Source organism: Mchenga conophoros, linkage group LG3 (assembly GCF_057382185.1).
Source record: "Mchenga conophoros isolate Kocher_MC1m ecotype Shallow Benthic linkage group LG3, M_conophoros_male_GT1.1, whole genome shotgun sequence".
In the NCBI taxonomy this organism is placed as follows: Eukaryota; Metazoa; Chordata; class Actinopteri; order Cichliformes; family Cichlidae; genus Mchenga; species Mchenga conophoros.
The window spans coordinates 27,886,632-27,913,941 of record NC_140528.1 but is presented as its reverse complement, the minus strand read 5'-3'; the positions used below and the strand labels follow the sequence as shown (position 1 = coordinate 27,913,941).

The following is a 27,310-nucleotide window of genomic DNA, read 5'->3' as shown; positions in this document are numbered from 1 at the left end:
CTTTGACACAACTGACTGGCAGATATTTGTGGATGCAGCTGATGGCAACATCAATGAAGTCACAGACTCTGTCATTGGATATATTGGAAAGTGCATGGATGATATCATCACAAAAACCACTGTCTGCATATATCCAAATCAGAAACCCTGGGTAAATAAAGACGTTCGCGCCAAGCTAAAAGTGCGGAGCTCTGCCTTTAACTCCGGGGATGCTGATGCATATAAAGCAGCCAGGTACGACCTCCGGAAGTCCATAAAAAAGGCCAGAAAGGACTACAGGGACAAAATGGAGTCCAGCTACCACAGCTTTGACACCAGGCGACTGTGGAATGGACTGACTGCATCACTGACTACAAGAAGGTCAACACAGTCAGTGTTCAGCCCACTGCATCTCTCGCAGACGAGCTCAACAACTTCTATGCTCGTTTTGACGCAGACAACAGCTGGCAGAGGTGTTCACCAACATCTTCAACCTCTCCCTGAGACAGTCAGTGGTCCCCACGTCCCTCAAAGCATCCCCCATCATTCCTGTTCCCAAAAAATCAGTGGTCTCCTGTCTGAATGACTACCGTCCTGTTGCACTGACATCCGTCATCATGAAGTGCCTGGAGCGGCTGGTCAAAGGTCACATCTGCTCCTCCCTCCCTGACACACTGGACCCTCTTCAGTTTGCCTACTGGACAAACAGAGCCACAGAGGATGCCATCGCCCTGGCAAAGCACACCACCCTCACTCACCTGGAAAAAGGGAATACATATGCAAGGATGCTCTTCATCGACTACAGCTCGGCATTTAACACCATCATCCCCTCAAAACTTGCTTTGTAGCTCGTCAACCTTGGGCTGGGAACACCGATCTGCAGATGGATTCTAAACTTCCTCACAAACAGGCCCCAGGTGGTGAGAGTTGGTAAGCACACCTCCTCACCACTCATCCTAAACACAGGTACGCCACAGGGTTGTGAGCTTAGCCCCCTCCTATATTCCCTGCTCACACACGACTGTGTTGCCAAACACGATTCCAACATCATCATCAAGTTTGCGGATGACACAACCATCATAGGCCTCATCACAGACAATGATCAGACGGCCTATAGAGAGGAGGTGATGGTGCTGTACGAGTGGTGTCTGGAAAATAACCTGACTCTCGACCAGTCAGGGAACACCAGCCCATCCACATAAACAGTGTCAAGGTCGAAAGGGTCAGCAGCTTCAAGTTCCTTGGAGTCAACATCACCGAGACTTCTCCTGGACCCTTCACACAGACACTGCTTCACACAGACACTGCTATCAGGAAAGCTCGCCAGCGGCTTTACTTCCTGAGAAGGCTGAGGAAGTTTGGCATGAACGCCAACATCACCTCAAATTTTTACAGGTGTGCAATCGAGAGCTTGCTGATGAGCTGCATCACAGTTTTGTACGAAGCTGCTCTGCCAGCAGCCGTAAATCACTACAGAGGGTGAAGGCAGCAGAGCACATCACTGGCACGAGGCTTCCTGCCATTCAGGACATTTATCTCCAGCGTTGCCTCCGTAAAGCTCACAGCATCATCAAGGACCACAGCCACCCAGCACATCAGCTGTTCTTGTTACCATCTGGCAGACGTTACAGGAGTCTGTCTGCTTGGACTACAAGACTTAAACACAGTTTCTACCATCAACCACAACACTTAAACACACAAACAACACAGTCCACAGGACGCACTCAGAAGCTACTCTGTTTAATCTGCACTGGTCACTTCACTTTATTTATTTATATTTTAAAAAGTGCAATACTGTAACAACTGCCACAAAAAAAACCTTTTGTACTGTTTAGTTTGTACTGCTGCTCATTCCTGTGCAATATCCCATCTGCTTCCCCCCCCCCCTCCAATTCCTAGAGAACAGCTGGTTTATTCTCCTGCCTTCTATCTCTCTGGTGTACCTCCTCAAGCGGCTGGCCAAGGCTGTGAGTCTTTGCTTGGCAGTTTCCAAGGCCTCAGGTATGGACAGCTTGCTGTATTTCTTATGCATCTTGCCCTTCTCCATGGAGGGTACTGCCCCTTGTGGCTGTTCAACTTGTAGCCAAGCATCTCACTGATCACTGCTGCTGTATTGTAGGTCAGTTCCTCTCGCACTCAACAGTCCTATCGCACTTGGGGCTATGTACCCAATCTCGGGTGGGGGTGATGATATCTCCCCCCTGACCTGGCGTCCTGTTGGAACACTGAGCTACTAGTTGTTTTGCCGTCATTGTGGATGTTGGTATCGAAGAATCCATAGGTCCGTCATCCTATTCATGTAGCCCCTTCCGCCGGGGTTACTTGCGTAGTAGCATTCCAACAACGCCCTGTTTTCGTCTCTTGCCCACCGATGCCTTCTTGTTCCAGTAGCCCACTTTTCAGCCAGCATGCCTTCATATTTATCTGTCTCGCTCATGTCTGCGGTAGGCTCGCTTAGCATAGGGGGTCTAGCCTTAGGATACTAAGGATACTTACTGGATACAGACACCCCAGGCAGGAATCGAACTTGCGATCCTGGGTTCCAAAGGCATGTAGTCTAACCACTACATACTAAAACTCCAAAAATTTGAGTCTGCAACTGCAGGTAAGCTTGATCAATGCCTGGTGGATTGTATAAAAGAAAAGCATGCTGTTGGTTTTTTATATGAGATATTACAGTCACTGTGACAGAAGGATACGGGTAAAATAAAATCAGCTTGAGAAAGGGTAAGAGGCTCGGAAATTCAGAATGATATCTGGGCTAAAGGGCTACATTATGTTAATTCATGCTCTATCAACGCGCAACATAGGTTAATTCAGTTTAAAATTATTCACAAATTGCACTACTCAAAGACAAGATTACATGAGATATTTCCTGAAACGTCACCAATTTCTGATAAATGTCAATGTGCAGAAGCTGATCTGCTTAAAAGTGTTGTAATGTGTACCAAGTTACAATGTTTTGGGGTTTCTGTGTTTTACTTTTTTTCCAAACTTTTTGATGTGCAATTAGACCCTGACCCCATTTTGATTCTTATTGGACTGTCGGAACAATCTGAAAAACTTAAGCGTGCACAGACTTCCCTCCTGTCCTATGGCCTAATGTTTGCAAAGAGACTGATTTTCCTGCTATGGAAGGGATAGGAAGTGCCCTCTCTGAAAACCTTGATTTCAGGACTGACAGATACTCTTAATCTGGAAAGGATCTGCCTATTATAAATGACAAACTGGACGACTTGGATCAGATTTGGAGGCCACTCATTGAGTATCTGGAAATTATGAACAAAAGAGAGTTTATGTGATCTTCACCATAGGTTAAAACAAGCTGATAGCACTCTGGGATAAGGGAATGGTGTGGGGAGGGAAGGGTGGGTTGTCCCCCCTTGTTTTTTGGTCACCCTTTTTGGTACTTTTCACTGTCTTGTTTGCTTTAATAGTTAATTATATGTTATTGACTGGAAACAGGCAATTTGGATTTTGCATCAATCCTGCTTATTACAGAGAAACTACCATGTGTGTTTCTATGTAATAATCAAAAGTTTTAAACACAACAGTTACATTCTGTATTATTGCATTATGTATTATATGGTAACAATATACAAACATGCTAAAACATCAGCCAGTAGCACCTTATTATTGTAATGAGATTATTCCAAGTAAAACTGTATAAACATGTAAAGATACAAACTCACAGACATTATTTCCCTATTTCACACAGGTTATCATATTGTTACCCAAGTATTACGATACTCTTACTAACTGCTTTTACCTCGTGGACATCTCTTTATTTACACATTATTACTCCGAGTATTTGGGTCCAGTTACATCAATTTCCGTGTAATGTTACTCAACTGTAACCACTGTTATTCCTACGAATTTCAAATAGGAGGCATCAATAGTGTGGAACAAAAGTAAGAAAGAAAAAGGTTTTATAAAGACTGGCACTGCTGTATTTTATTACTGTTGGAGATGTTGTGGTACCTGTTTCTCTTATCTTCTTTAAAATCAAGTTGGTGACCTTCATCACATCATCAGTATATGTCTCCATGATCAAATCCACTGTCTCCAGTTCATCTGCTGTCTCCAGTTGGGACTGTTTGATGGCTGGAAAACCACCAAGTACCTGAGGATCCTGAAGACACCTGTGGAAGGCTTTCAGCTTCTCCTCACCCAACTCCTCCAAAATATCCAGCAGCTGTTCATCTACAGACTTCTCCATCTTTCTCTATAAAAACAGGAGAGGACATTTTCAATGCAAAGGCCAACATGGAACAGTGTGTCCCATGTGACTCATCAACAGTTTTCACACATTACACCCTGGTCTGTTTCTGATATGTGATTTATGACCCTGTGTTTTTAATCCTCAGTTCACCATCATATTTTAACACAGCAGGAAGATACAATGGTCTCTGTCAGGACCCTGGAAACAATCACACAAAAAAAACTATTATAAAAAAAATGGCCCTCTATTTGTTTTTGTTGTTATCATAAAATAGTTTTACGTGCTGACAGGTTGCTTCGTATTTGTGTATGGAGTAGCATGCCCGCATGAGTCCTCAGCACAACAATAATTTTACACGATTGTAAAGTTTATGCTTGTAGATCAGAATCAGAATCAGAATCAGAATACTTTATTGATCCCTGGGGAAATTATTTTTTTGTTACAGTGCCCCATTATAAACCAACATTAAGACAAGACAGACAATACGCTAACTAAGAATAGCACAATATATACATATATATATACATAAGTCACTCATTAAAAGATCATGTCATATACAATTTCAACTCTACATGACGTCTCAATTTTTATTCTGTTTTTGAACCATCATCTAAACACTTCTGATAGAGACAGGCAGCAAACATCAGCAGCAGTGATTAATGGTCTCACAGTGCCCTGTAGAGAAACGGAGGTGTAATATATCACACACTGTACCAGAGGGAGAAGCTGTGTGGATTTCGGTTAACTGGTGAGTCTAAACTGGCTGCTGATGTGAGCGACATGAGTGCTCAAAGTGTTCAGGATAAAGTGCTGTATTGTATGAATGTGGACTGTGATCAAAGTGCTCTGAGAGGTTAGAAAGAATTGCTCTGTGTGAATTGAAGTACATTATAGTATATTACAAATATGTACAAAGTCCTCTGTAAAACCTTCAAGGTGTAAAGAAGGTGAGGTGAAGGTGTAAAGATCAGGACAAATTCTCCACAAACACAAATCTTATGATGCATTTGTCTTATATGTGTTTTTAGAATGTGATGTCTGAGAGCTGCAGTGGTTCTGATAAAGAGTGAGCAGTCTGAGATGTCAGTGAGCAGTAACAAGGAGAAAATGTTTGCTGCCTGTTGAACAGAAACACTTTCCTAGACAATTGAAAGCTGAATGATCAGAGAGACTTACAGCAGTGACGCTGAGTCCTGGTTCTCCTCACAGATCCAAGAGTTCACAGAGTGGAGCTGAAGACTTAACTTCACCTGAGCTGGATCACCTCACCGGCAAACACTGACACAATAAGTCTCAGAACTTCCTGTCGAGCACAGCAGGCTCCACCTCAGCCTCTAAAACCTGAATGTTGACTTCTTGGAACAAGCTGGTTTGATCTGTTTGTGTTTCCAGTTAAAGGGAGGGACAGTGTCACTTACACACTTAAAACTGTTTCATAAAACACTTGTGAACAAACACTGGAAGAAGACATCCAAAATCCAGCACTTGGGATCTGTTGTGGTACAAGTACTGCACCACCACTGAGTTAGTGTTTGTATAAATCAGAATCAGAATCAGAATCAGAAAGGGTTTATTGCCAAATGTTGAGCAGGTTTACAACATTAGGAAATTGCTGCGGTGCTTCAGTGCAAACATACTGTCATAAAAATATAAAAATAAGAATAATAATTAAAAGTGCTACGTAGAAAGATATGTGCATGAGATATACATGAGATATATACATGAGAATAAGAATTAAGAGTGCTACGTAGAAAGATATATACATTAGTGCAGGTGGTGATCAGTGCCAAACATGGAATGATGCAGTGACACAGCGTAGGGTCATGTGTTAGTGGCGGGGACAGTCATATGGTTATTGTTCATGTGTCCAACAGCAGAGGGGAAGAAACTGTTCTTATGGCGAGAGGTTCTGGTGCGAATGGACCGGAGCCTCCTGCCTGAGGGGAGCAGGTCAAACAGACTGTGTCCAGGGTGAGAAGGGTCATCTGAGATCTGAGCTGCACGCCGCAGTGTCCTGGAGGTGTACAGGTCCTGCAGAGATGGGAGTCTGCAGCCAATCACCTTCTCAGCAGAGCGCACAACACGCTGCAGTTTCTGTTTGTCCCTGATAGTGGCTCCAGCGTACCACACGGTGATGGAGGAGGTGAGGATGGACTCGATGATTGCAGTGTAGAACTGCATCATCGTCCGTGTTGGCAGGTTGAATTTCTTCAGCTGCCTCAGGAAGTACATCCTCTGCTGGGCTTTCTTGATGACGGAGGTGATGGTGGGCTCCCACTTCAGGTCCTGGGTGATGGTGGTACCCAGGAAGCGGAATGAGTCCACAGAGGTGATGGGGGTGTCAGTCAGGATGATGGGGGGGAGTGGGGCTGTGTGCTTCCTGAAGTCCACAATAATCTCCACTGTCTTCTGGGCATTCAGCACCAGGTTGTTGTGGCTGCACCAGGACACCAGACGTTCAACCTCCCTCCTGTAGGCAGACTCATCCCCGTTCGAGATGAGCCCAATAACGGTGGTGTCATCTGCAAACTTGATTAGCTTGACAGACTGGTGGGTGGAGGTGCAGCAGTTGGTGTACAGGGAGAAGAGCAGAGGAGAAAGAACACAGCCCTGAGGGGAGCCGGTGCTGATGGTCTGGGAGTCCGAGACATTCTTTCCCAGCCTCACATGCTGCTTCCTGTCCATCAGGAAGTCAGTGATCCACCGGCAGATGGGATCAGGCACATTCATCTGGGAAAGCTTGCCTCGGAGATGGTCTGGAAGGATGGTGTTGAAGGCAGAGCTGAAGTCCACAAACAGGATCCTGGCGTAGGTTCCTGGGGAGTCCAGATGCTGCAGGATGAAGTGTAGGGCCATGTTGATGGCGTCGTCTACAGACCTGTTGGCTCTATATGCAAACTGCAGGGGATCCAGGAGGGGGGCCGTGAGGGTCTTGAGATGGGAGAGAACTAGGCGCTCAAATGACTTCATGACCACAGATGTCAGAGCCACGGGTCTGTAGTCATTTAGTCCAGTGATCCTAGGTTTCTTGGGGACAGGGATTATGGTAGAGGACTTGAAGCAGGCAGGCACATGACATGCCTGCAGTGAAGAGTTGAAAATGCCAGAAAACACTGGGGCCAGCTCGTTTGCACAGTGTCTGAGGGTGGCAGGGGACACACCGTCTGGGCCGGGAGCTTTCCGAGCATTCAGACTCTTAAACTGCTTCCTCACATCTGCTTCATGAATATGAAGAGTTGTGGTGGGAGGAGGTGGTGTGAAATCCTCTTTTGTGTGGGGTGAGGAGGGGGGTGTTGTAGGTGAACAGTTTGAAGGTGGTGATGGCTCTATGGAGGGGGGAGAGGTGGGGGAATGAGTGTCCAAAGTGTCTCTATTGTTGGGGCTGTTGGAGGTGTGAAGGCTGCCTGATGGCTCGTCAAAACGGCAGTAGAAGTCGTTAAGGGTGTTGGCCAAGAGCAAGTCATCAGTGGAGTGGGGGGTTTTAGGCTTGTAGTTTGTGATATTCCTAAAACCTTTCCACACAGAGGCCGAGTCATTCTCTGAGATCTGCTGCTGCATCTTCTCAGAGTGCTGATGTTTAGCAACGTCCACTTCTTTAGTGAACCTGTACTTGGCCTCTCTGTAGCAGTCCCTGTCTCCGCTTCTGAACGCCTTTCTCTTTTCCAGCCACAGCTTTTTGAGTTTAGGAGTAAACCAGGGTTTGTCATTGTTATAACTCACCCTGGTGCGTGATGGCACAATGCTGTCCTCACAGAAGTGGATATAGGAGGTGACAGTGTCCGTAAACTCGTCCAAGCTGTTAGAAGCAGCCTTCAATGTGGTGAAGCAAAGCCAAAAAGAAAACCCCACCATCATGTGTATAAAAATACTTATTGGATAAATAATGAAAGAATCAGCACAACATACCAAAGAAAGAAAAATGAGGTCAGGGCCTCAGACAGAAATGATAAAGATATAAAACATGACAGTTGTATATGAACACAGGTCTGAACAGGTTGGTCCTGATCTGCTCATTAAAATCTGCATTATCTCGCTTTTTCATCTTTAATCACTGGTGAAATAAAGCTGCTTTGTTTGATGATGATTGATGTGGTTGTGTTTCCTGCTTTCAGTCTTCCAAGGAAATTTTCAGACTAGAAATACTAGAAACCGCCTGCAACACAGTTTCAGTTGGCAGCGCCCCTGCTCTTTGTGAAACAACAACAACATGTTATTTAACAGATCTGTAAAAAGACTAACACAAACCAAGAGTTTAACTTCAAAACTGAATTAAACACATTTTAATTCGGACTTTTCAAAGGTGTCAGGGTTACTTTGTCCATAGTTTAAAACATATTTCCATTCTTCTTTATCTATCCTGGGAGTTTCTGCAAAACCTGAATGAGCAGAGGAATGTTCAGTTACAGCTCCAGGCTTCTCAGCTTTAACCCCTGCATGAGTGACAGTCAAGTATCACTCCTCAGGCTCCTTTCAGACTACGTGGCTTGCTCAAACTGAAAGAAGTCAACTTGTTGGTGCAAAAAGGTGATTAGCTGAAAACTTCGCATGTCTCAAAATGGTGTGCAGTGTGTCCTTAAAGATCTGAGAAAGAATAGAATAGAGTAAAATAGCTTTTTATCGTCATTTACAAATACAATGAAATTTTGAGTGCTCCACACCAACTGTGCCAGGATAAAATATAAATATTAGAAAGCTCTGCTGACAATGACACACCCGTTTTCACCCCTGGGCCCGTGTGATTAGGCAGAGGATCAATAGTGGCTCCACAACCCTCTTAGGGACACTCCCAACAGGCCTTAAAAATCTGGGACTCTCCACCAAATGTTCTCAGAAATGAAGAAGCTTCTCGGACAAAAATTAATGACGTTCAGTCTTTTCCTTCCAAGCTCCTGAGATCACCATGACCTGGGTGACTGAGAACCACAGACATCAATAAAACCACACATGAGTGATGGTAACTGGTAAATATTATCGTTTAATAAGTTGAGTTCATGTTTTTATCATTTTCCAATACTGTTCCTCTGATTCAGGATTATGTGTGTGCATTGTGTGTGTTTAATTCAGTTTTGAAGTTAAACTCTTGGTTTGTGTTAGTCTTTTTACAGGTCTGTTAAATAACATGTTGTTGCTTCACAAAGAGCAGGGGCGCTGCCAACTGAAACCGTGTTGCAGGCGGTTTCTAGTATTTCTAGTCTGAAAATTTCCTTGGAAGACTGAAAGCAGGAAACACAACCACATCAATCATCATCAAACAAAGCAGCTTTATTTCACCAGTGATTAAAGATGAAAGAGCGAGATAATGCAGGTTTTAATGAGCAGATCAGGACCAACCTGTTCAGACCTGTGTTCATATACAACTGTCATGTTTTATATCTTTATCATTTCTGTCTGAGGCCCTGACCTCATTTTTCTTTCTTTGGTATGTTGTGCTGATTCTTTCATTATTTATACAATAAGTATTTTTATACACATGATGGTGGGGTTTTCTTTTTGGCTTTGCTTCACCACATTTATACAAACACTAACTCAGTGGTGGTGCAGTACTTGTACCACAACAGATCTCAAGTGCTGGATTTTGGATGTCTTCTTCCAGTGTTTGTTCACAAGTGTTTTATAAAACAGTTTTAAGTGTGTAAGTGACACTGTCCCTCCCTTTAACTGGAAACACAAACAGATCAAACCAGTTTGTTCCAAGAAGTCAACATTCAGGTTTTAGAGGCTGAGGTGGAGCCAGCTGTGCTCGACAGGAAGTTCTGAGACTTATTGTGTCAGTGTTTGCCGGTGAGGTGTTCCAGCTCAGGTGAGGTGAAGTCTTCAGCTCCACTCTGTGAACTCTTGGATCTGTGAGGAGAACCAGGACTCAGCGTCACTGCTGTAAGTGTCTCTGATCATTCAGCTTTCATTTGTCTTGGAAAGTGTTTCTGTTCAACAGGCAACAAACATTTTCTCCTTGTTACTGCTCACTGACATCTCAGACTGCTCACTCTTTATCAGAACCACTGCAGCTCTCAGACATTAAACAGGTTCTAACAGTTTTTCAGTTTTTCTTTACTGCAAATGCAAATGCAACATGTTTTTCCTTTACTTAACCAGATTCTTACTCTGGATCACATTACATTGGCCTCCAGTAACACTGTGAGGAACGTTGGAGTCATTTTTGAACAGGATGTGTCCTTCAATGCCCATATTAAACAAATATGTAGGAATGCTTTCTTCTATTTGTGCAAAATCTCTAAAATTAGAAATATCCTGTCTCAGAGTGATGCTGAAAAACTAGTTCATGCATTTATTACTTCTATTATACTATATCCTCGCATGTGATTGGCCACAATATGGAGGGATTAGAGACCGGCCCACCAGGTATTATAGGAAAAGTCATAAAGCCTTTGAATGAAAACAACCGCTGTTGTGACAGTGATGTACACTGTCTTGTTGGTATATGTATGATTTCTATAGATTTGACATCAGATAAAAACTTGATACAGATAAATATTTGATAAAAGTGAGACATTTTAAATGAGAATAAGAAAGAAAAGTATTTCTTTGTGCCCCCCTTTCCCTGTTAATGCCACACCTGCCCCACTGGCAAAACTTTGCTAGACCTACCCATGCACAGTTACCAGCTGTCAGCTACAAAGATGATGGGTGGTTATCTTCCGTCCCTCTGTCCTTTACCTTTTCCTTTTCTTCTGACCACCCATTGTCTTGACCATCCAGCTGATACTAGAATTAATATCAAATAAATTCTAACAGCAGCTCATCAAGCTTAAACGTGCTGCTGTTGTTTAGCGTGACATCCGCTGGTTTCCTCTTTCTGGCGCAAAGTGGGCGATAAACAAACACGAGAGAAAAGCCAATCAGCTGATCATTTATTAGTTTCATGATTGAAGTTGCAACAGGCGAGAGAATGACAGGGGAAGAGTCCGCTGTGCAGCGTAACGAGAGAATAAATCCAGCTTTGTGTCTTTTTCCATTGTAGCTGATGTACGGGACAAACTGTGTTCCTTTTCAGCTCAATACGAAATGTGTAATATTTTCTCTGAATGCGGGACGATTCCGTTTGCACGGGACGTTTGGCAACTCTACTAACTAACCTTATGAATACAAGAAAGTTCACCATCAGTAACAAAGCACGCACCCAGCTGTATAGAAAGTCTGTCATGCTAGCTAGCGCGCAGTACGACTTATTGTAACTGATTGTAAAAAGTCAGCACAACGAAAATATACATAATGTCTTACCTGACATTCAGTTCACCGGACACTCGTACCGGCGGCGCGAGAGAGAGAGAGGGGTGTGAAACGAGACAGAGAACCGCTCTCGGTGTAAGCCAGGCCCGGTCGCTCGGCTCCTGCATGTCCTTTCTGTCATACACCGGTGGCTAGCTGCCCTCTGTTGGAGCTCCGCGTTAGCCACCACCAAACAACTCAGTTATTTTTGCACATCGACCAGCATCTGGACAATCCACCACCTTTCACTGTTTATACCATTACTAAAATGAATAAATGAATCATCGGCCCATAAAAACGAAACTGTGACTCCGAGTCTGTGCGAGTATTTGTGAGAGACCCGGGAGGTGAAACAAGAGAGAGAGTCGCCCTAGCTGTTGCTTTTCAGCCAAGCGCTAGCTAGCCGGCTTGCTGCCATATGGCAGCAACATCGTCAGAGCACTGTTGCTAATATGGCATGTCTTGATAAAACGAACAGATATTTGAAGTTTACACAGCTACATTTTTGCCTGAAAATATCTTAAAAGTTTATTTTGTCACCTAGAAACATTAATAAAAGCAATATATAAAACGAAGAGGTGGGCTCCATTGTTTGACTGGCAGAGGTGAGCTATGAATTGTGGGATATGGAGTTTTCCATCATGTCAATGGGCCAAAATTTGCACTAAAATATTAATATTTAAAAAAGTATAAAAGTCATAAACACCAAAAGTCATAGTACACCATTCCAGATCCAGCCGCACAAAATGATATAACATATGTGAAGCTTGTCTCAAAACTGTGGGGTGAGTTATTAAGTGTGCCTCTTGGCATAGGCACACTTAATAATTAGTTATTGTACTTAAGGCACTTCAGGTATCTGTACTTGAGTATTTTTATTTTCAGACTACTTTTTACTTTTATTCCCTACATTTTTAAACAAATATCTGTACTTTCTATTTCTTACATTTTCAAAACAAATTAATCAGATTTACTAATTCATTTCCCTCTCATTCTGTAAGACTGAATTTAAAATGCAGATAAGAAAATGAAGTGGTGGATGTATCTCTCACTTAATATAAACTTCAAGAAATTAATCAGCCAAGATCAGAAGATTCTAACTAATCCCTAACAAACATTGAAGACTGTGTAAAGAGGAATACTGACTGGATCAACTTTATGGAAAAAAAACGTACTGACTTTGATGTGTTCTTTGTTTATAAATGAGTCATTTTGTGTTTTTCACAGTTCAAAGATGGAGGAACCTGCTCAGACACAACTTCTGAAAACGCTGGGAGATTTGGGAGAAAAGGAACTGAAATATTTTAAGTGGTATCTACAGAAACCTCAGTTACTGGGCGGTTTACCAGTAATCCCAAAGACTGATCTTCAGACGGCTGATAACACAGAGACAGTGAATTTGATGATCAGCAAATACAAATTTGAAGATGCTTTGGAAGTCACAAAGAAGATTTTGGAAAAAGTCAAGACTCAAACAAGTCAGTAAGGGGTAAACAAAATAACACGAAACATGAAATTTTGGCTGAATTATGTCTTGATGCCTGCTTAATCATCCATGTAAAGAAATCCCCAAAAGGTTGATTCTGTTCATCATTCATTCTGTTCGTCATTCATCCAAGTGACTTCTTCAGTCTCAGCTGACTGCAGGTTCCCCCAATCTTATAAAGAGTACATTTGCACAAAAAATGAAACCAGCCCACTGTATGAACAATGGGCTGTGAGGTCAGTTCCTTGATCATTTATATGCAAATATAAAAGTCTCAAATTGATCAAGGAGCATTTTCCCTTTTCACGTAAATGGCCTCCTTGACTCTGCGCTCAAACCAGCGTTCCTCCCTGTCCAGGATGTTACATCCTAATCATTGAAAGAGCGTCCACTGGCCTTTAGGTGTATCCTCTTAGCCAGAGGTTGTTTGGTTTCCCTGATGTATGAATCCTGGCAATCCTCCTGCACTTAACAGCGTACACTATGTTACTCTGTTTGTGTTGGGGACCCGATCCTTGGGGTGGACCAGTTTTTTGCGCAGCGTGTTTTGAGGTTTAAAAGCCATGGAGATGCGGTGTTTAGAGAAAATGCATCTCAACTGTTCCAATACTCCTGACACATACGGGATCACTAAGCTTTTTCACTTAAGCAGCGGTTGTCCTTCTCTCCTGGATCATCCTGGAGCTTCCTTTAGGCGCCTTCTCAGCTTTGACAAATGTCCAGGTGGGATAACCACATTTACTCAGGGCCTTCTTCTTTATGGATATGCAATATTAGTTGATGTTCTTCCATAAATCCAACAATGAACATGTAACAAGGAACGTAATTGAAAAGAAAATAACATAACAGCTTCACCCATGGTTAAACCAACAACTAATAAAATACCATTGTGAACATTATGAACCCCACCACCGGTCCTTGTTGGAGGACGCTGAACAGACAGGGAAACTGACTTGCAGGGGCAGAACATGGCTGTGATGATGAACTGGTGCTGGTGGGGGGGGGTTGGCAGACAGCACCAGGAGAGGATGCTTTAAGTGCAGGTGATTATGCATAGCAGATGTTGTAAGATGTTTGATATCTCTGCCTCTGCTGATTTGACTTTTGCACACAATACATAACAGTTTGGTTTCATCTGCAGCGCTGAAAGTAAAAGACCCAGGGAAACTGAGTTAACGAGGATAAGATAAGATAACTTTTATCAGTCCCACACGTGGGAAATGTATTTCAACACAGCAGGAAGTGGACAGTGCAAAAGTTAGATAGCAAAAATTTGAATACAATAAGAATAAAATACTGTACATAACTGTACAGAATACAATAGAGTAAAATAAAATACTTTATACAGTGGAATAATATAGAATAAAATAGACAATAGGATAAAAATAGAATACAAATTCTATATACAACTGAGTAAAAAAAATAATTAATTATAAAATATTAAATAATAACAATAAAAAACAATAAAAATCCGTAAAAAACATAAATTTCACACCCAAACCTCAACTCTCGCAGCCCAGTACCAAACCACTCATGGACCAGTACCGATCCATGGCCCGGGGCTTGGGGACCGCTGGTCTAAATTGCAGAGCTAACAGAGCTCCATAAACAGAGCGAACATGAGAGCACCCGACTGCATAACGTCAGTAATGCAGCATAACTGATTAATCTCCCGATCTTCACCAAAGTTATAAACTGCCTCTGAAAACCAGTTAAGGTACAAAACAATCTATTCAACAAAAATAGTGATGCAGTTCAGTCTTTTATCACTCAGCTGTGCCGTCTCAGTTGCTGTGTGGAGCAGCCGGTGTCAGTCACTTTTTTGCACGTCACTCACTCACTCACTCACTCATCCGGTCATGTACTGTGGTCTCATAAGGAAACTCATCTTTCTGATATACATTTTTTCTTGTTCCCGAATACAAATATTTTTTTAAAGTATTTGTGTGAAATAAGTATTTGTAAAAAACACATTATTTGTGCATTTCCGAATACCGTATTCGAGTTCACCTCCACCCCTATTCTGTGGGGATGGTGTTCTCTCTGTGTTGTAGTTTCCAGATGACACCCACTTTATGCTCCAGTGGATGATGAGAGTCAAACTTTAAATACGTATGTGTAGGTTTACGGTACACGTCAGCTTTTAGATGTCCCCCATTCAAAATCTCACAGTCTAAGCAGGCTAACCTGCCACTTTTCATATCCTCCCTGGTAAATTTGATGTGTCGGTCTACCGAGTTAATGTGATCCATGAAATGTGGTAGATCCTGAGATTTGATTTTCACCCAGGTGTCATCCACATACCTGAACCAATGGCTTGGTGGTGTTCCAGGGTAGGATAGCAAAGCCCTCTTTTCCACTTCTTCCAAGTACAAATTAGCCACGATGGGTGAAACTGGGGAACCCATGGCACACCCATGTTTCTGCCTGTAGAACTGACCCTTGTATGTGAAATAGGTGGGATGAAGACACAGTTCCAAAAGCAAACACACTTGGTCAGTGCTGAGAGTGGTCCTGTTGCTGAGGTTGGTGTCATCCTGTAATCTCTTATGAACTACCTCCAACGCTTCCATGACTGGGATGCAAGTGAAGAGAGATGCCAACCATCCCTTTAATGTTAACTAGTAATGACTTCATGAACTTCTTCACAAATAAAATTTTTATCATTAGAGAAAAAATGACCAATAATCATCCCACAGATGTAATATTATCTACAGCTACTCTTAGTACCATTGATGTGAAGTTAGACTCTTTTTCTCCAATTGATCTTTCTGAGTTAACTTCAATAATTACTTCCTCCAAACATCAACATGTCTTTTAGACCCCATTCCTACAAAACTGCTCAAAGAAGTCCTGCCATTAATTAATTCTTCGATTTTAAATATGATCAACCTATCTCTAATAATCGGCTATGTACCACAGGCCTTCAAGCTGGCTGTAGTTAAACCTTTACTCAAAAAGCATCTCTAGACCCAGCAGTCTTAGCTAATTATAGGCCAATCTCCAACCTTCCTTTCATATCAAACATCCTTGAAAGAGTAGTTGTCAAACAGCTAACAGATCATCTGCAGAGGAATGGTTTATTTGAAGAGTTTCAGTCAGGTTTCAGAGCTCATCACAGCACAGAAACAGCTTTAGTGAAGGTTACAAATGATCTTCTTATGGCCTCTGACAGTGGACTCATCTCTGTGCTTGTCCTGCTAGACCTCAGTGCAGCGTTCGATACTGTTGACCATAATATCCTATTAGAGCGATTAGAACATGCTGTAGGTATTACAGGTACTGCACTGCAGTGGTTTGTATCATATCTATCTAATAGACTCCAATTTGTTTATGTAAATGGAGAGTCCTCTTCACACACTGAGGTTAATGTCTGTGAAGGTTCTCAGTCATCCAGGTCATCGTAGTCAAAGGAGCTTGCAAAGAAAAGCGTCTGGACTTCTTTAAGTTGCTTGAAGACGTTTCACCTCTCATCTGAGAAGCTTCTTCAGTTCTAAGGTCAAATGGTGGAGAGTCCCAGATATAAACCTAGTGGGAGTGACCCCCACAGAGGGACAAAAGGACCCCTGATGATCCTCTAATCACCTGAGCCAAGGTGTGAAATTGGGTGTGGGTCCCAATCAGCCAGAGTTTCGGGTGAGTTCATTGTGAAACCTGGCCCCACCTTGTCATGCGAATTCCTGAGGTCAGATGGCCCAGGATGTGAGTGGGCGTTAAGGCATCTGGGAAGGGATCTCAAAACTGGATTATAGATGGCAGAGAGTTGGTGTCGTAAACCCCCGCCTCTGTTCAAAGATGGTCGCTCACAGTGGACATAGATGCTTCTTTCACTCCTCTTTCAAACCATCTGTCCTCTCTGTCCAAAATGTGAACATTGGCATCCTCAAAGAGTGTCCTTTATCCTTAAGATGCAGATGGACAGCTGAGTCTTGTCCTGTGGAGGTGGCTCTTCTGTGTTGTGCCATGCGCTTGTGAAGTGGCTGTTTGGTCTCTCCAATGTAGAGGTCTGGGCATTCCTCGCTGCACTGTACAGCATAGCCAAACATCAGGATAAGTGCGTCGCTGAAGATAGTGATATGGCCATTCACAATTGCCTGGTCCACAGATAACATGAAGTGCTCGGCTGCCAAAGTAGAGTTTCCTGTTGTGTATTTGAACAAGAGACAAAGGGACAAAAAAAACAAGTCCACACATGACTCAAACAACAAACTGCAATGTTACAACTGATGTATATCAATATACACTGGCATGCAGTTTGGGCCCCCCGGTCAACTGCAAGGAGTCCAAATTTTTGCTGTGGGCCCTTTCCTTTTCTGTTTAAAAAAATATATATATATGAAAATGATTTTATTTAAAATTAAATGTCATCTGTAACTTTATGCCATTTGGAAATTATTTCATCTTCCACTTGCTTAACTGTTCATATGAATCAAAATTTTGACCATAGGTGCCCAAACATTTACATTAAAGCACCACAACTGTGACAGTCGTAATCTTTTGACATCCTTAAATGCAGCACAATACTTGCCTTTACAGCTTACTGAATAAATTTGAGAACTCACGCCACTAATCTGCAGAGGAAGAAAAAAAACCCCTTATAAATCATGAAACCTTCCAAAATCCAAATACAGGCATGCAATGTACGTTTATATGTAGTCAAATAATTCACCTCATCTGCTTAGGTCTACTACCTCTCTACAAAATAAAAGAAAATACTTGGCTTATCCTTTACATGTCCATTACATTTTACAGGGCAAAGCTAGCACAGTGGGCTACTTCTATTTCCCTCACTTCATCACGCAGCACATGTTGGTGCACACGAGCTAGAGTGGAACAGGTCGCCTATTAACTCTTAAGTTGCATACTTAATTTCACATTAAGACAAATGCATCAGTGGCAGCTGTTGTCGTGGGGCCCCTAATGGGTATTAGCGGTGTAGAAACTATCCGCGTAGCTACTGCTGTGTTTACACGGTCACAGAAAGCTGGCAGCTAACAAATTATCAAACAACAACTCTGCTAGCCAGCAAGCTAGCGGCTGGTCTAACTACACCTTATACTGACGGATGGCATGCTTTGCCTGCATAGCTAGGGATTCCATGCCTTTTACCGTCTCAGTAAACTATGAGCCATAGTGGTCAAGCAATTCCAAGTTAATTCTACTAAGCTGAGTTTGATATACTTGCCTTGCAGCAGTGCATGGATGATCTTTCACCAACGTCTCTCTTCCTCCGCGCTTTCCAAGCCATACACGTGACCTTGTGGTTGTTAGTTCAAATTTCTCATGTTGTTATGTGTCCCAACATCCAATAGCATGTCACACTTTTTTCATGACCGTGTCCTTACCCCAGGTGCAGAGGCCTATCTCTGTTCAGGAATGTTGTAAATACTTTGAGATTTATATTAATTGCAATTCCTACCTCTACATTTATTTTTAAAAATATATCATTAGCACAGTGTGGCCATGCAAGGTTTTATATGTTTTTTTTAGTTTTTATTCCTATTAGTTATATTTTCACTTTTTACCTCTGAATTATTGAAAAAGAGCTAGATGACATTTTCAGCAAAATTATAATTCAAATACTCATTTAATAATTAATTGTTCTCATTATATTTTAGATCATTTTAATTATATTTTTCCATAGTTTTACATTTGAATTTAACAGTTCAATCTTTCAAATAATGGACAAATATTTGTGAAAGTATTTTAACAATCTAAATATGCATATGTACAGAAAAATATATTTAAAAAACAAGAGAATTATGTTTTATTACATTTACAGTGATTTTATGTTATTTTACATTTGACATATAAAATCACATTCTATTTATGTAAATTTAATGATATTGTAGGAAAACAGTACAAAACTGTAACATACGCAGTAAAATACTTTGATTTTACAATTTGGTTTTACAGTGTGTGTCTGTATATAACAAAAGACCTTTTCATAATTTCAGATTTCCTTCAACAGGTAAATTTTCACAAGTTGTGGTGAAACAAGGTAAAGAAGGTAAGAGTTCAAGATTTCAGCAGTGTGAAGTAATATTGTTGACAATATATAACACATGCCAGAACTATTAGTGCCCCTATGAAAATGTACTTCCCAACTGCGGCTTTCTCTGTTTTGTTGTCCTATTTCTCACGCTTTCATCAATTTAAATTTTACAAGGTTTCTATTGACTAGATTTCTTGTCAGAGGGGGATACTATGAGATGCTGGCAGGGTGAGAAATAAAGGAAAGAAATCTAGCTCCCCATGCCCCACTATTACATTGTGTTAGTGATATGTGACTGTAAGTGTTATTCTTTCTAAAGAGCTTGGGTCAGTCTGAATTAAAAGTTAGTTTCTGACAAGTTAGCGTTCCCTGTTGAGATCATTTAATGCACAGTATAAATGGTCGTAATTTAGATTTCTAGTATTTCAGATGTTTTTATTCTGCTTATGAGCTGACTCCAGAAAAGTTCTTATCATAGTTTATATGAAAATCAAAGAGTTCAGTATGTTTGAAAATGTGTCAGAGTAAAGCCATCCATGATAGATACAGTCTGACTTCTGTTTCAGAATTCTTCAAACGTGTCAGATAGCCTGTGCATGTTCAGTTAATGCAGAAAGTCAATGACATGACTGTTTCTGTCTTATTGACATCTACTTTTTAATATTTTTGTTCAATAAGAGGCTCTCACAAAGTGTCAGCATGAGCTCAAAGCTAAGTTGAACAAGAGATTCCTGCATTTGTTGGAAGGGATTGCAGAAGAAGAAGACCCAACCCTTCTGAATCAGATCTACACAGAACTCTGGATCACAGAGGGAGAGACTACAGAGGTCAATGAGGAACATGAGGTCAGACAGATTGAAACAGCATCCAGGAAACCAGACAGACCAGAAACAACAATCAGACAAGAAGACATCTTTAAAGCCTCACCTGGAAGAGATGAACCAATCAGAACAGTGCTGACAATGGGGTTGGCTGGCATTGGCAAAACAGTCTTAACACAGAAATACACCCTGGACTGGGCTGAAGACAAAGCCAACCAGGACATCCAGTTCATATTTCCATTCACTTTCAGAGAGCTGAATGTGCTGAAAGAGGAAAAGTTCAGCTTGGTGGGACTTGTTCATCACTTCTTTACTGAAACCAAAGAAGCAGAAATCTGCAGCTTTGAAGACTTCCAGGTTGTGTTCATCTTTGATGGTCTGGATGAGTGTCGACTTCCTCTGGACTTCCATGAAACTACAATCCTAACTGACCCTAGAAAGTCCACCTCAGTGGATGTGCTGCTGATAAACCTCATCAGGGGGAAACTGCTTCCCTCTGCTCGCCTCTGGATAACCACACGACCTGCAGCAGCCAATCAGATCCCTCCTGACTGTGTTCACATGGTAACAGAGGTCAGAGGGTTCACCGAAACAAAGAAGGAGGAGTACCTTAGGAAGAGATTCAGAGATGAGGAGCAGGCCAGCAGGATCATCTCTCACATCAAGACATCACGAAGCCTCCACATCATGTGCCACATCCCAGTCTTCTGCTGGATCACTGCTACAGTTCTGGAGGATGTGCTGGAAACCAGAGAGGGAGGACAGCTGCCCAAGACCCTGACTGAGATGTACATCTACTTCCTGGTGGTTCAGGCCAAAGTGAAGAAGGTCAAGTATGATGGAGGAGCTGAGACAGATCCACACTGGAGTCCAGAGTATTGGGGGATGATTGAGTCTCTGGGAAAACTGGCTTTTGATCAGCTGCAGAAAGGAAACCTGATCTTCTATGAATCAGACCTGACAGAGTGTGGCATCGATATCAGAGCAGCCTCAGTGTACTCAGGAGTGTTCACACAGATCTTTAAAGAGGAGAGAGGACTGTACCAGGACAAGGTGTTCTGCTTCATCCATCTGAGTGTTCAGGAGTTTCTGGCTGCTCTTCATGTCCATCTGACCTTCATCAACTCTGGACTCAATCTGCTGGAAGAACAACAAACAACCTCGAGGAAGCCTGAAATAAGAGAATCTGCTGAGAAATACTTCTACCAGAGTGCTGTGGACAAGGCCTTACAGAGTTCAAATGGACACCTGGACTTGTTCCTCCGCTTCCTCCTGAGTCTTTCACTGCAGACCAATCAGGATCTTCTAGAAGGTCTGCTGACACAGACCAGAAGTTGCTCACAGACCAGTAAGGAAACAGTCCAGTACATCAAGGAGAAGCTCAATGAGAATCTTTCTACAGAGAAAAGCATCAATCTTTTCCACTGTCTGAATGAGCTTAAAGATATTTCTGTAGCAGAGGAGATCCAACAGTCCCTGAGATCAGGAAGCCTCTCCACAGATAAACTGTCTCCTGCTCAGTGGTCAGCTCTGGTTTTCATCTTACTGTCATCAGAAAAAGATCTGGATGTGTTTGACCTGAAGAAATACTCTGCTTCAGAGGAGGCTCTTCTGAGGTTGCTGCCTGTGGTCAAAGCCTCCAAGACAGCTCTGTAAGTAAATATACACTCATCAATCAAAAAATAACTTTTTCATCATTGTTTATCAAGAATTCTCTTATTATCTCCATAGATTGAGTAGCTGTAACCTCACAGAGAGAAGTTGTAAAGCTCTGTTCTCAGTTCTAAGTTTCCAGTTATCTAGTCTGAGACACCTGGACCTGAGTAACAATGATCTTAAGGATGCAGGAGTAAAGGCTCTGTTTGCTGAATTGGCAAATCCACCCTGTAAGCTGGAAACACTAAGGTCAGATGACATTACAGTTTTTTATTTTGTTTTTTATGTTATGAAGGAGGTGTTACCTACTAATACAAATCTCATTCATGATATAATGTGATTTAAACCTATTGTTGTTATCACTCTGTGATATTTCAGATATTTCTAACATTATGGCTTTTATGTACAACTAATCAATGTGCACCCAAAATAACAAGCTACTTTAAACACTCAAAATCCACGATTTAGTTTATTTCAAAACAAATTTGAACTTTTTAATTTTTCTCATATAGGGAAATGTCTGATGGGATCTGAAAGAATGTTGAAATGGTGATAATTATATCTTAAAAATGTATTAAATTAATTTAAATGAAGTTGTATAATTTGAGGAAAAGTGATGGGAAAAAAATTAAGAAAATCTCACCACAATATATATATATATATATACATAGATAAACATGAAATTATAATGTACAGTCAGTATGGTTTCAGACCAATCAGATCAACATCCATGGCATTAATGGAACTAATTAAAAATATCACCAATAATATCGATCAAAGACAGTGTACAGTTGGTGTTTTCATTGACCTAAAAAAAATGCTTTTGACACAATTAATCATGAAATATTACTTGATAAACTGGAGTACTATGGCATTAGAGGCGTGGTGCTAGAGTGGGTCAGGAGTTATTTGAGAGACAGGCAACAATTGTGAAGGTTGGTGAATATCAATCAGTACCTGGACATTGTTTGTGGAGTTCCACAGGGGTCTGTATTGGGACCAAAACTGTTTATCCTGTACATTAATGATATAAGTAAAGCATCTGATATATTACAGTTTATTTTATTTGCAGATAATACAAATATTTTTTGTGCTGGAGAGAATTCACAACAGCTTATGGAAATTGTCACACAAGAAATGATTCAACAGAAAACATGGTTTGACAGAAACAAGTTATCACTAAATTTGAATAAAACTACATTTATGTTATTTGGAAATTAATAAAAAGATACTGGAGCAAAATTGTTGATAAATAATGTTGAAGTAGAGAAAGTTTCTCATACAAATTTTCTGGGTGTGATAATAGATAACAAAATCTGCTGAAAACCTCACATAAGAGCTAAACTGTGAAGAAGCATCTCTGTTATGAGTAAAGCTAAACATCCTTTGCCTTCCAAATCACTCCAGGTACTTTACTGTACACTTATACTGCCATATTTGGAATACTGTGTGGAAATCTGGGGAAATACATACAATACTTCACTGCAACCGTTATGTAAAATTCAGAAAAAAGCAATCAGGATGATTACTAAAGCAGGAGACCACACTAACATTATGTTCTTGAAATTAAAATCCTGAAGTTTATGGATCTTGTAAAATATAAACTGCGAAAATTATGTAGAAAGCCAGATATAATATCTTACCAGGAAATGTACAGAGGGTTTTTTTGACAGAGAAGGGGACTATGAATTGAGGGGAAAATGAAATAAAAAATCTGAAGACTCTTAAAGCACGGACAAAGGTTAAAACCTGTTGTGTTACCATTTGTGGGGTAAAACTGTGGAACAGCTTTGCTGTGGACCTACAGCAGTTCCAGCATTAGTCAGTTCATAAAGATGTTTCGAAAACTGCTTTTGGAAGAATACGAAACGGATCAAGTTGATCACCCGTTGTCAATGTAACTATCCTAAAATGTATATATCATTGTAGCTATGGTAATACATGTCCTTCATTCCTTGTTTATTGTGTGGGGTAAGTGATGATGGGAATTAGGGGTAACAATGAACAGTGGGATTTAATAGAATGTTGAGCATGGGGTAGGGACTAATAAGTATGTTATACATCTTTCTACTCTATTTCGGACTCATTGTAATATGTCATTTAGACTCTATTTTATTTTATTTATTTTCTTTTTTGTTTTGTCTGAGCACATACATGTGTGTATTTGCATATATATTCGTATTTATACATGTAAACACAAGTATGTGTACTTGTATATATTGTTTTTCTGTATATGTCTGAAATAAAGATACAATAATCAATAACCAATTTCAGTATTGACTGAGACACTGAGATAATCCAAAAATATTAGCTAATTTAAAACTTGATTGGAACAATACATCTGAATGAAGTTACGTTAAAGTAACAGAATGCTGGGAAAGTGGTAGTAAATAGAAACTGGCCGTATCAAATATTTGAATGTTGTGTTCCCATTATAACTGATTCTTTGTTTACCCGAGATACAGTTTTTTGGGGGTGAAAATATGAAAGGAAAACCTTCTTTTCTGTCTGTTTTTTTCATGTCTTCAGTCTTTCAGGCTGTCTGATGACAGATGAAGGCTGTGATTTTCTGGCTTCATTTCTGACCTCCCACCCCACCCATTTGAGAGAACTGGACTTGAGCTACAATTACATAGGAGAATCAGGAGAAAAGCTGCTGAACCAGCTTAGACTGGAGAGTATGAGGTAGTAGAGTGTGAAACACTGGAAACATTTCATCTTGGTAGCATTTTGTATTTCAGTAAATTTATTAGATCTGGGAAGTAATTGTCATAGTAAGGAAACACATTTAAAGGTTCCAAAGAGGTAAACCTATTTAGCAATAGTATAGTAATGTTTTGAGAGTCCTGCTTACAATAGAATCACGATATTATGGATGGTAAATGGCCTGCATTTGTATAGCGCTTTTCTAGTCATTAAGGACCCCAAAGCGCTTTACACTACATTCAATCATTCACACACACAGGCATGGCTGCCGGACACAGGTGCCACCGGGCCCTCTGACCACCACCAGTAGGCAAACATGTGGTTAGTATCTTGCCCAAGGATATTTGGCATGCAGCCAGGAGGCAGCCTGGGATCGAACCATCGACCTTCTGATTAGTGGCTGACCTGCTCTGCCACCTGAGCTACAGCCACCCAGGATATTATTGTAGCGATCGTGGCTCAAGATATGGCAGTTCATCTTATAATTGGAAGGTTGCCGGTTCGAGCCCCGGTTCGGACAGCCTTTGTGTCGTTGTGTCCTTGGGCAAGACACTTCACCCGACTGCCTACCGGTAATGGCCAGAGGGACCGATGGCGTGATATGGCAGCCTCGCTTCTGTCATTCTGCCCCAGGGCATCTGTATCTAGAACTGTAGCTTGCCTTCACCAGTGTGTGAATGTGAGAGTGAATGAATAGTGGAATTGTAAAGGGCTTTAAAGGTCTCGAAAAAGCACTATATACATGCAATCCATTATTATTATTATAGCATACAATAATATATACAATTTAGGGTGAAAAATGTAGGAAACACTCTTAGACTAGAGGGTTTTAGTAAATCTGATTGTAGCTCCTTGGTCTTATTTGCAAGCGATCTGGTGTTGGTGAGGAAGATAGATGAGAGCGTCTCGCTACATTCCTTTATCAGTGTGTAACAGTGTGTGTATGAGAGCCATGTAATGTCCATGTGTGCATGCTGACTGTGCTGCTCTGACCCCCCTCCTCCTTTCAGGGTGGAGCCTGCTGGAGTCCGATGGTTGAGACCAGGTCTGAGGAAGTGTAAGTGTGTTTTTAATGGGATTCATGAAAACAAAGCAGCACACATTCAACCATCTTCATCATGTCAGGAGTCATCATCAAAGTGTCAATCAATGAACAGATGATGGATCAATAACTGCAGCTGGATTGTGTTTGTTCTCTCCATCAGATTCCTGTCAACTCACAATCGACACAAACACAGTGAACACAAAGCTCCAACTGTCTGACAACAACAGGAAGGTGACACGTGTGGAGGAGGTTCAGTCATATCCTGATCATCCAGACAGATTTGATGTTCCTCAGCTGCTGTGTAGAAATGGTCTGACTGGTCGCTGTTACTGGGAGGTCGAGTGGAGAGGAGAGGTTTATATATCAGTGAGTTACAGAAGAATCAGAAGGAAAGGAGTCGGTGACTGTGTGTTTGGATACAATGATCAGTCCTGGAGTCTGAGCTGCTCTGATCGTGGTCCTCAGTCTGTCTGGCACAATAGAATAAAAACATCCGTCTCCTCCTCCTCCTCCTCTGTCTCTAACAGAGCAGCAGTGTATGTGGACTGTCCTGCTGGCACTCTGTCCTTCTACAGAGTCTCCTCTGACACTCTGATCCACCTCCACACCTTCAACACCACATTCACTCAAACTCTTTATCCTGGGTTTATGTTCTGGTCTCCTGGTGCCTCAGTGTCCCTGTGCTGAGTGGAGTGTAAAGAGTGTCTCCTGTTACAGAAACACTCTGACTGTTGAACAGATAGTTCAGTCTGTACATGTCTGTCTCTTTCACTCACAAACACGTTTTCAGATTCATGGATTCAATCAGTTGATGTTTGAAACTCTTCTCAATGATTCCTTGTAAACTTCTTCCTCTTCAGTCCTTTAAAGATGGAAGCTCACATTATTCCAGGATCCACATGTTGTTTTTCTGTCTTTTTCCACTCAAAGCTTCACAGTGAATATCAGTATGTTGTGTTTCTCTGAAGCTCAGTTTACTTTAAACCGTTTAGTTACTGCCAGCTATCTTCAGGCTTGTGCTGTGGAGACCTTATCAGTGCACCTTGGCTCTCCTGTGAATGAAAATGGAGAAAGCACATTAAATGACTTTAACAGACTGGTAGAAAACCCTTTCTAACATGTGACTTCCTGTTCACCTGTTGCTATGAGAACATTATTGCATTAACTTCAAATACATATTTGGAGTGCAAAACTGTTATAAGTTATATGTAATTGCGATGAGTCGATATTATGTTTCTCTGTGAGTTTTCTTTATGTACTACATCCCCTTTGTATTTAAGGCAGACTATGGGTGTCAGAAATTGTTAAGGAAAATGTTCTAAACACTTCTTCAGTAAAGACTCAGAGAAGAGAAACACACAGTTCTTGCTAGCAAGGGCAGCCTCCAGACTGAGACTCGTGCTGAGAAACTGCCCCGGTCTTTATTTATACTTCAGTGAGCGTTTGTTCTTTACATTGGAAGTGTGTGTGTGTGTGTGTGTGTGTGTGTGTGTGTGTGTGTGTGTGTGTGTGTGTGTGTGTGGGGTCAGAGTGTGGCCCCATAAACGACTTCCCTTAACCTGCTGGTCTGGAAAATCTAACAGTTCATCTATATGTAAAGAAGCACTTAAACTAAAACAGACATAGCTACGTTAATCCTACCGTAAAACAATAAGACAAAGTACGACCTCTCTCATGCTCCCAGGATGTGGGGGTGAACACCCTAGAGTGTTACAGACCTCCTAGGATGAGACATTCCTTCAATATGCCACCAACTATATACTTCTACACACAAATGATTACATGCAGCATTCTGCCATATGCAAACTTATATCACTAAAAGATTATACTGACTACTAAATACAATTTTCCATTGACAGAAATCTTCCCAAATTTCTCCTCCTGACTGTATCTAATAAAGTATGTCCATTCTAACTGAGAGTTGCTGTGTTACCTTTGTTATAAACTTGCATTTTATGTGTTTGTTTTGTGCAATCAATGCATTTGTTTGTGTTAATTGACCAATCCCTGCTGCGATCGGTGCGTGGTTATACAGCTCCAAAGTGACTGGTTCCAGCTGGAGAACCCGCTTATTAAATGGAGGCAGAAGCACTGCAGCAAGAGAGATCTCCATCATTTGCTAAGAATCTTGGAGGCTCTTAATCATGTCACTCAGGGGTGTGAAATTCATCAT

At 41.4% G+C, this 27,310-nt stretch overlaps 2 protein-coding genes across 2 annotated transcripts in view; one reads left to right on the top strand and one right to left on the bottom strand.

Annotated features, from left to right (window-relative positions):
* Nucleotides 1-5,565, bottom strand: part of LOC146577968 (protein NLRC3-like) — a 43,913-nt gene extending 38,348 nt beyond the window's left edge. The window contains exons 1-2 of the mRNA XM_085268455.1: nucleotides 5,378-5,565; nucleotides 3,961-4,204 (exon numbers count right to left, since the gene is read on the bottom strand). Coding sequence (XP_085124581.1) covers nucleotides 3,961-4,198 — 238 coding nt within the window. The 5' untranslated portion in view covers nucleotides 4,199-4,204; nucleotides 5,378-5,565. The remainder of the gene's footprint in view (nucleotides 1-3,960; nucleotides 4,205-5,377) is intronic.
* A 4,415-nt stretch (nucleotides 5,566-9,980) lies between these two features.
* On the top strand, nucleotides 9,981-27,038 carry LOC146577967 (protein NLRC3-like). The gene is made up of 8 exons (XM_085268465.1): nucleotides 9,981-10,075; nucleotides 12,656-12,906; nucleotides 18,886-18,924; nucleotides 19,588-21,382; nucleotides 21,462-21,635; nucleotides 23,916-24,071; nucleotides 25,103-25,149; nucleotides 25,298-27,038. The coding sequence occupies exons 2-8, from the start codon at nucleotides 12,663-12,665 to the stop codon at nucleotides 25,822-25,824; spliced, it is 2,982 nt and encodes a 993-aa protein (XP_085124591.1). The 5' UTR covers nucleotides 9,981-10,075; nucleotides 12,656-12,662; the 3' UTR covers nucleotides 25,825-27,038.
* The last annotated feature ends 272 nt before the right edge of the window (nucleotides 27,039-27,310 follow it).